At 32.2% G+C, this 10793-nt stretch overlaps 1 protein-coding gene across 1 annotated transcript in view; it reads left to right on the top strand.

Annotated features, from left to right (window-relative positions):
• Positions 1–10793, top strand: part of LOC106469061 (tumor suppressor candidate 3-like) — a 66176-nt gene that overhangs the window by 4587 nt on the left and 50796 nt on the right. The window contains exons 2-3 of the mRNA XM_013929514.2: positions 1604–1776; positions 5079–5196. Coding sequence (XP_013784968.1) covers positions 1604–1776; positions 5079–5196 — 291 coding nt within the window. The remainder of the gene's footprint in view (positions 1–1603; positions 1777–5078; positions 5197–10793) is intronic.

The raw sequence follows: 10793 nt of genomic DNA, 5'->3' as shown, positions 1-10793 counted from the left end.
TAATGTTCTCCACATGTATTCACACAAATGCTTGTCAAATGTCTTTGCCCTGGTATATGTAGTTGGTAGTTGCTTTTAAACCCTTTTCAGAATCTTTTTTATCCAGGCAATTCTACAATTTTTGGGTGGGGGTGCCATATGGAACTCTTTCCATAATAATAATTACAAATAGGCTGTTTTGAGCCACATTTCTTTTCCTGATAAGTCTAACATGCATGCTTTTTTTGTGCATTTATATGTATGAACAGCCTTAGTAGTCTGTAGTAAAGGTTTTAAAGTGTTGTTTAAACTGAATGTTTACTGTTTAAGGTTCTTTTTGCCTGAATGTTCAATTAGGGTCTTGTGCAATTCATTGCAATCCCTATTATGAACCACTATTGTGTATCATGATGATAACCATAGTCATATAGTGTGTATGATGTTTTTAGTTACATAGTGAAGATGACATCCACAGTCATATAGTGTTTATAATATTCATAGTCATAGAACTAGGCAATTAACTCAATTAATAGATATAATCAATTGCCTATGAGCATTGATTATATTGATTAGTGTCACATGAAATAACTGACTGGATTATTACTATATTTGATTATTCCAATTATTCATGTCTCATGTGAGAATAAAATTATTAGTTGAATGTAATGGATTAATGAGCCTAAAGATTAATCAGTTACCAAATTCCACTAATTGTTCAGCTCTAATAAAGAATAGCACCACCATAGTCATATAGCTGACCTTTGATTTTGAGGCACGCATTTCTTATTTCAAGTTTAAGTATGAAATGCTTTATGCTCTTCAGAACAATGGATATACTAATTTAAATTTATGTGAGAACCATGTATTTTGCAGTTCCCTGTCATGACTATATTCCAACCTGACCAGCAAATAAAATATCTATTTAAAAATCAATGCTAAATGAATATTTCAACACCACTTTCCGATGCCACATGTCTTAGTACTTAGCATTACTTTGGGTGATAGTTTGAAACAAAATGGCAGCTAAGAGCTTATTGCTAGTCATACTGAATTGATTGTGATATGCCGTCCATTTAGTTATCTACATTTCTTGAGTGGCGTAAAGTTGTTAGTCTGACCTTGGCCAATGAAAGCAAATATTTTTGGTATTCATACAACAAGTATATTTGTACAATGCATCTTTTAGTGGGATAGAGAATGTAATGGTAGGTTAATTGTGAAGTATAGAAGCATACACATATTCACCTGTTGTACCATTGACTGTAGGACTTTAAACTTTTCCACTCAGTGATTAATGTAAATTAGTTTTTATCCCTGGGATATTAGTTGTAGTCCTGCAATCTACTAATAGGTATAATTGCCTGATGCCATCCTATAAACCTCATTGATGTTATATTTTATATATATCTCTTGACAAAGTTAAAGAGAGCATTCCATTGTTTCCTGTGATTTTCAAATGTGAAGCACTGATAGAGTATATAGAATAATTTGAATCATATTATGTGTCTGATAACCATAGTCATATAGTATATATGATAACTATATTCGTGTAGTTGTTTCATTGTGCTACTTCTGAAGTCATTATGCCATGTTTTTCCATAAATGAAGAATCCATAACTTACAGGTTCCAACTCTGGGGGAAAGAGTCCTACAGTTAGTAGATATGAGCACAAAAAGACCTATAATTCGACTGAACGGAGATAAATTTCGGCAATATGTGAAGGCTTCTCCTAGAAACTATTCTTTTGTCATCATGCTTACTGCATTATCCTCCCAACGACAGTGTGCCATCTGTAGGTAAGGGAAATATCTATTTTAAAGAACTTGTATGTGGAATTGTAATTGATTTTTTTTTAATTTAAAAACCTAAGATTCACAAGATCATGTTGGTTTGTTGAGTTGTGAATAGGGCTTTCATGAGTTTTCTTTCAGAATAGTTTCTTGAAGAGAAGGATTTTATTTTGTGACTGATGTGGTAAGCGGGCAGCACTTGAGTGCCAAAGGTGTAGTATGTTTATAAATATTGTAGGGTATTCCTCAAGATTTTTTTACATTGAAATATATCATTGGAAACCTTCAAATTTCCATAATATCTAAGGAAAGAAAACCTCTGGGATTTATAAATGAATGGTAAAAATATGAAATTAAAATTCTACAGCTACAGTGAACCAAACTCTGGTGGGTTATGATATCAGCAATCTTATGCAAATGAGAAATATCTTCAGTATTTTGACCATATATAATGTTTATTTGAAATTTCTCTCTTCTTTACAAGTTTTACCATTTTCTAATGATTTCTGATTTACAGAGGTATCCGAAGTATTAGCCCAAAATGTATGTTTATGAAGTAGAATGCTATCATAAAATATCAATCTTGCAAAACTAAATAATAGAATATATTACAGAAGAGTAGTTAAGTAAATCATATGGATCAGTAGGAGTTAGGAAACAAACAGGTAATTGAATTGTAGGGTGTTTTGGCACAAAGAAGCAAGTTTTTTATTTATGAAGTCCAATCAGATTGGATCTTTGTTGCTGATGGGAGGTCAGTTCTTGGACCTTTTCTTTTTTTTATTTATATTAATGATATAGAAAGGGGCTTAATTACTAAATTAGTAAAGTTTGCTGATTTCATTAAATTCTCGGGTATTTGAAATTGTATTGAGAATGTTAAGACACAACAGAATGACTTTAATCAGTTGGTAAGTAGGATAAGTATTTGGGAAATGATCATTAATTATAGTAGATGCAAGATAATGGATATGGGTTATCATAATATGAATCACACATTTAATATAGATGGGGACCCACTCAGTAGCATGACTGAAGAAAAGGATCTTGGCAAAATGGTGGATAAACCATTGAAAGTAGTGTTCTGTTACTAGTAGTAAAGCTAATAGAATTTTAGGGTGTATTCATAGATATACTGGTTATGAGTCAAAAGATGTAATTATCTCTTAGTGTAAATCACTGATTAATCCTCACTTACAATATTGTGTGCAGATTTGGTCTAAGGAATAATATTGACTTATTGGAAAGGGTGAAGAGAAGTGCTACTAGAATGATTCTGGGGATTGAAGGGGTTTTTTACAGAGGTAGGTTAAAGTCTCAACTTATTTGCACTGATGAAAGAAGGGTCATAGGTTATCATATTGATCTACAAAATTATCTAGGTGATCAATAAAATACAGGCCTCTGATTTTTTTATGCTATGTTCCAAAGATAACAGGATAAGATGACAAATTTAATATTTGAAAATAATAGGCTAAGTGCTAGTTAACCATCTGTTCATGGGATTGGTCAAATGTATCTGTGAAGCTCTGCATAATAATTTTTACTCTAATTGTCAATTTACAATGCATATCTTCATAAAATTTTACAAGCTTTTAATAAATTAAAATTCTGTTGTATACCCAACTTGATTTTATTACTCTTCATGATTTCTACCAGCTTACCCTCAAATTGAAATTCTTTTAGGCAGGATTTGAGTAAATTAATCTATGAGACCTTGGGTTTGGACAAATACATAAATTGAAATGGTTTGACCTCTTGAGTCCAAAACTGGAATTAGATCTCAGATTGGTCAAGAAATGACAGAGCTATGAGCTAAAAGATTTTACTTAATAAAACTTGAAGCCATTCTATGAGCTGCTATGCTGTGGCTAAAAATACAGTTTTTTCATTTCTTTTGCACAACCCCTAGAACTTACAAGTGAACATCAAAAGGTTTTTTTTTTGTTGAAACATTGTATTTTTTCTCTATGCTAACTGTAACAATGTACAGTGAAATGAATAGTGTAAAAATATGAAATAAAATTACTAATACAGTTTTTTTCACTGTATTAACTGCAAGTATTGAACAGAAGTTTCCAAGTTATTTATCTCAACCATTTCAGCAACCAGCTTTTTACATCTGTTTTCCTTTAATCTTATAGTTTTATTGCTGTAATTTGTACTCACAGGATCAGTAATCCTCACAATTGTAAGGTATTATGATACACATGCAAAAGTTCATGAAATTGCGGGGCATTTCATTTTAGGCACTAAGTTTCTAATGCTTACATTTCAGTTGCGTTTGTTAAAAAATATATAGTAAAATATATATACTTAGAAGTAAGGATTTTGGTTCTTAATGTGTTCAAGATTGTTTGCACTCTTGTAAAAAATGAAGAGGTTTCTTTGCAAGCCATGTTGAGTCTCACAAATTTTGGGTGTTCAGAAAAGAATTTCTGTAACTTTGAAATATACCTTTTAGAAAACAAAGATGTATCAATTACTGGAATAGAATGTCCCCAAACAACAACTTGTAAGGTTTTCATTGAGGAGAATCTGTTCTTTTTATTGGTTATAATCGTATCCATTAGCCCTGTAAAGTTGGTTAGTAAACAATCTCAAAAGTCGGGGGGGGGGGGCAACAAGTGGTTTGACAAATTAATTGATACCTCAGCAAACCAGTTGTAATTATGTATAGTTTGCACTTATAATTGGTTGGAAACTACACCAGTTAGAAAATTATGAAAAGGAGAAATTGGAGTTCAAATGCATCATGTGACAGAAAAATGAAGATTGAGTATTTACAAAATTTTTCTTTTAAAAATTGAGAAGTTAAAACTTAGATTATACATCAAATTGATTTAGAAAATAAATTTTCCTGCCAAGTTTATTGACATACTTTGATTATAAAGTTGTTGAATTGAATTTTGAATGTAATACTAAAAGATTGTGATATATATATATATATATATATATATATATACACAAAAGAGTTAAGCCTGGATTTGAAGGGTTAAGATTGTTTTATTTTTCAAACAGTGTGATTATCTTTACGAATAAGTTGTTGTCTGTATAGTGTAACTTGCAAGAATGTAAAATGGGAAGCAGTGATTTCTTTAAAAAATAAAGTTAAAATTAAATTTCTACTTTTCTCAAGGGTGACTGTGTAAAGACAGCATTGAAGGATGAAGTGATCCCTTATTGTCTGTTTGTTGTTTTGATATATGAGATTTACTAATTCCATTATATTTCTTAAATGAATAATCAACTCATTATTATGAAACAGTACCTGTAGTAAAAAGTTACATGTTTTGTTTTGTTGCCAGACAAGCCCATGATGAATTTCAAATTGTGGCCAACTCCTGGCGCTATTCACAGCTGTTCTCAAATCATCTGTTCTTTGGTATGGTGGATTTTGATGAAGGACCAGATGTGTTTCAATATGTAAGCTCTTATTGTTTGAATCTTTGGGTGCCAGTTTGTAACACTGATACAATAACATGTTTGTAATTAATAAACAAGAATGTTGGTTGTTGCATATAATAGTGAAACTAAATTTTACCCCAAATGCAATATTTGTAAGTGAGGTTTTATATGGATAAGAGCTTCATCCATTTATCTCATAATGAAAAGGTTATTAATAGGTTTAAGAAAAATGATATGAAAGATGTCTCAGTTTTAAAATTATTGACAGACACATTCAAAACTAAGTAACAAAGATGAAAAATATTCCTTAGTTAGCATACAATAAACCTCTACTGTAAAGGAAGATAAAACATTTTTTAGTGGTTCGAAAGAATAAAAATCTGATCACCTGTTTATCACAAATCACTTTGACACACATCTACTTGAAAAAACTACTTTTAACCCTTTCGCATCAGTCTCCTGCAATTTGCAGGAACCCAACTGGGAAATGATATGTGTGCAACATTACATACAGTAACAGGTAAGATTTTGTTAAAGGTTATAACTATCTTGTACACAAAGAATGACTATCTTTATTAAGTTTTTCTACTAAAGATATGTTATCAAATTGTAGTTATTTGCACTCAGACTCTAAATAGTTCGAGTGAAAGGTAATTTTCATTCTAAGTAGGAAAATACTTTTCTTCATCTTATAGTTTCAAGTTTTATTTGCATAACCTCTAGAACCTCCTAAATGAATATCAAAAGTTTTGTTAAGGTAAATGTTTATATTTTATTTCCGATACAGTCTTACCTCCTCTCACACAAAGTTATTTTGCTCTTTTTTCTGCTCTCTAAGCATTGCTGAAAAAAATTTCCTGCTCAATGCACCAATCTATATACCCCACCAATTTTGTGCCACTATTGAACATGTACATAGCATGTGACTACTTTCCACCAATAGTATTGTGCTACCTATATTGGCACAAATAGAACCCTGTGCTATTCCTGCTCAATCTTCACTTTCTCAGTTGGCACAGCATTGTTTAGACATGCATTTTTTCTCATGTGATGCCTGTTTATGATTGTGCTTCTTTGCCATATATAATTTTTTTTAGCAGTTTTATTTTACTGTGTTTGCATTCTATTGTTTCAACATTTTTTTTTCATTTGTTTCTTGTTGCCAAATTATAAGAGATTTTATTATTAATTAACAATTCAATGTATCAACCATGGAAATTCCAGTTACAGTCCAAAATGCTACTGGTACGACTTCCCAGGTATCAGGTTCAATTTTATCTGCAGAGGAGGTACAGACCTTAATTCAGAGGTAGCTAGATTCATATGTTTAGCCATCAATTTCTTCTTCTTTTCCACATGACAATATTTCTGAGAAAGAATACAGTCAAGGAGAAGACTATTTGGACTCTCTTTTTCTGGCATCTTCTTATTTTGGTCTGTCATATTCTACACCTCTTTAGGAGTCCCCCACTTTTTTTATATAGCTATTCAAGTAGGTTGCTTGTCGATGCATATTCTGGTTTTGCTGTATGTTCAAGACATGGGTGATTTTGTTAGTTTTCTTTTTTTCTGCTACAGTTGTCATGCCACCACATCATTCACTTTGGTGGAGGTTTGTTCTTCTCCTTTTTTTCATATTGCTTCCAGTTCTTTCAGTGATTCTGGGATAAGTTTTTTTACTTGTAAACTTCACACATTAGTGGATATACCTGTGGTAGATGTGGCTCAGAAGCTCTTTGTGTGACTTTGTTCTTTACACACAGGAGATTTAAGTATTCCATGTCATTAGTGCTCGGACTTTGGTAAGTTGGATATTTATGCATCCTTTGTTGACTAAGTTAATTTTGATGAATTGTAAGGAAGATATTGTTTATTACTTTGTTTTTCTAGGTAATTTTAATAATTTTGCATGTTTGTTAATATTATGTACTTTGTAGACTTGGTAAATTTCGAGGGTTTGTCAATTTGATATTAATAAGTACTTTAACTAGATATGTTTTGGTGGTTTGTAAGTTACATGTCATTTCTAATAGTCACATCTAATGCAGTGTTCTATCTGACTAATTGTTTTTCTCACCAGTGTTAAATATGTGCCTTATAATCCTAATTATCCTCAGTGTTGGCCTTACTTTTGAGTTCTTTGTCGTCTAAGTTAATTTAGACAAATTGTAATGTTAGATATTGATTATTACTTTGTTTTCTCTGTAATTTTTGTCAGTTTTCATGTTAGTTGTGATTCTATACTTTGTGGACTAGGTAAATTTAGATCGTTTGTCAGTTCAATATTCATAAGTACTTTGTTAACTAGGTATGTTTAGATAGTTTGTACATTCAGTATCATTACTACTAGTAACATCTAATTCATTTTTCTACCTCAATAAAATTTTATTAATTATGTGCCTTATAATCTTACTTTTTTTTTGCTTTGCTACATTGCTGAAGTGTTGGTTTATTTCCCGTTCATAGGGCTGAGCTTTGCTTTGGTTCCTTTTCCTATGTTCTTGATACTAGAAACCAAAATTTCTCCTTGTAATCTACAGTTTGGGGTGTGTCCCCACAGTGCCCACATCATCAATAGTTATTTATTGCTCAAAAGTCAAGTGTTCCAGTTCAGGGCCCTACCATTTAGACTAACCATGTCTCTTTAAGTGTTTTGTGAGGTGGTAAGAGCTCTTGCCTGTCATCATCACTCGATGGGTCTTTGCACTGATCTTTACATGGATGACTGGCTACTGCTTGCTCCTTCCTGTTCACAGTCCAGAGACCACACTCTTCTGCTCATACAAGAAGCAGCACAGGTGGGATTCCTTATGAAAGGGGGGATCTTTTCTTACCCCCACTCAATTCCCAGTTTATTTGGGGGTTTTCTTCATGCCTACCTTAGTTGAGCCCAGCCTTACCCTTTTTTTGTCTTTGGAATATGGAGCAAGCTGTTCACATTGTGGTCTTAGCTTGCCATATTCCTGGCACCCTGAATCTGGTTGCAGATCAATTATCTTGTCCTGACAAAAGTTTCCCCATGGAGTGGTTCCTTGATCTATAGATCTTTTGGTGGATATGTTCCCAGCTGGGGACACCTCATATATGTCTTTGTCACCCACTGGTACACCAAACTTCTTTCCTTTTGGTCTCCCATTCCATACCCGCTAACTCTGGAGGTGGATGCTTTTAGTTAAAATTGGAGTGGTCTTCACATCTATGCTTAACCTCCTATTTGACTCCTCTCCAGAGTTCTATCCCTAATCCAAACCACTCTGTGTGTAGTCCTACAGATGGCTCCTATTGGATGGTGCAACCATGGTCCACACTGCTCTGATCTTTATTTATACAACCTTTATTACCTCTGTCTCAGTCTCTATTCCATCGACCTCGATGTCATCACACTCTGTCTTCATGCATGGCTTTTTTCAGGTCCATTGCTTCAGCACAGAGACTGATTCCAAGTTGCATCTTTCCTTTCCAGTTCCATCAGACTTTCGTTCATGTCTATTTAACAGAGGCAGTTGTTTACCTTCCACCTTTGGTCTCTTCAACATTGTTTTCATTTTTCCCACCCTTCTGTTCCTCATCTTTCCCACTTCTTCACCTGTTTCTTTGATAAAGGCTTGTCCACTTCGACTGTGTCTAGTTTATGCTCCTTTCAAGTTATGCATCCTCCATGTTCCTTAGATTTATGTAATTGGGATATCATTGCAGTCCTTTATGCCCTTTCCCATCCACTCTTTGTACTTTTGTCTACGTGTTCCATATACCATCTCTCCCTCAACCTCTATTTCCTTCTCCTCCTTTGTCAGATGTTAAGATAGGTTCGCCAATTGTCATTAACTCTCTCAACATGGGCTCGGTCAATTTGACCGACCACGTGACCTTTTTGTACTCATTTAAAGTCTTTATAGATTTAATACTTCTAACTTTCTATATAGTGTGTATATCTTCATGAAATTTTGCAGTCTTTCAGCTAGTGTTATGTCTTTCACATACAAAAATCATATTTTTTAGTGATGTACTTTTAATAAAATAAAATAAAAATTTGTTTAAGAATATATTGAGTATTTGTTTTTAATAATCCGTGTGCAAAGTCATTTTCATGTTAAAATTAAAAATATTTTTCCTCATTTCAAAAATCTCAAATTTCCTTTGTGTAATCCTTAAAACTTCTTAAGTGCATTTCAAACGTTTTTTTTTTTTCAGTAAAACTTTATAGTATATCTGTTATTTTCTCTACCCTATCTCAAAATGGAATCGGCCAATTAGACTGACCTTGAAACCACCAAAAAAACATCAAAATAAATCTAAATTACCCTTTTTTCTTTCTAGAATGACTTCAAATTGTAATATGAAACTACATTTGTTTATCCTAAGTAGCACTAAGTTTATAATGGTATACATCTATTTATAATTAAACTTTATTGAACTGTTTCTAACTGCTATCCTCACCATTATAAGTTGTAAATCACTCAGGGAATGTGCAGCTAACGTTACACTAACGAATTACATTACCCATGAGCTGCTATAGGCTGCTTGCTTGTGTGCCTTGTGAAACATTTTTATTATAATATTATTATTATTTATTTTATTTAATCTAATCTTAACTAACCTAAAAGGATCCCTATTTTTACATTTTAGTTACATTTATAATTGTACATAAAGAATAAACATGAAAAATAAGAAATAAAATACTTAACCAGTCTTCTTTTTTCTTGCTGTCAATTGTCAAAGAAAGTTAACCCTAATTATTATATACTAATGATAGTAATGCACTTAATATTTTTTATTTAATTAAATAATGCACCAAACAATATAGACTAATAACATGCAAAAAGCAAACAAATTCCCTTACCTCTCAAAATTTTTCTGACTTTCTAACTACGCGAGAAGAGTCGTTACAAATTCATCCAAGTTAATCAATAACTTTCTCACGGGAATGATGTTGGTACTCTGAGTAAACTCGACATTTAACTGTTCGGAACATGACATTATACAATATATCATTTGATAAATGAAAACCTTGACTTTCTATTGGTTATAAGTAATATATAATTGAATGTAAGAGAGAACTATTTACAAATCCTGAAAGAGAGGATTTGACAGGTGGGTGTAGCAGGGGTTTGATTTTCTATTTGATAGCTCTGTAACCAAACAAAATTGAAGACTATATAAATATGGTTTGTTGGAGCAATGATGATTTTATAGTGAGTAATTTACATTTAACTTCATACTTTTCCAAGGGGTGGTGGATAAAATAGAGGAGAGAATTTCTAGAGAATATGTGTTGTGTGTCACACTATGGGAAGTTCGGGATTTTTTTAAATATTGCCTTGTAGAATTGAGAACTTAAAACTTGTATACTATTAAAATCTGGATTATTAGCTAAAAGTTTATGCTATTCTATTTGATGCAATATAAACAAAAAAGTAGATTAATAAAATTTTGAATGTAAGACACGAAAATCTTGTGTCGTGGAGTAAAGGATATCTGTGGCGATAGGGTTAAAGGCTTTTACTTATACTTTTACTTTTACTTTTTAATAGTATAAATATATACTGTGTTGTTGGGCTTAGGATTCTTTACATTATAGAGATTGTAGGCTATATATATATATATATATATAGTTC

Source organism: Limulus polyphemus, unplaced genomic scaffold, assembly GCF_000517525.1.
Source record: "Limulus polyphemus unplaced genomic scaffold, Limulus_polyphemus-2.1.2 Scaffold3281, whole genome shotgun sequence".
Classification (NCBI taxonomy): Eukaryota; Metazoa; Arthropoda; class Merostomata; order Xiphosura; family Limulidae; genus Limulus; species Limulus polyphemus.
Note: the sequence above shows the minus strand (reverse complement) of the source record. Positions and strands in the feature narration are given on the sequence as shown.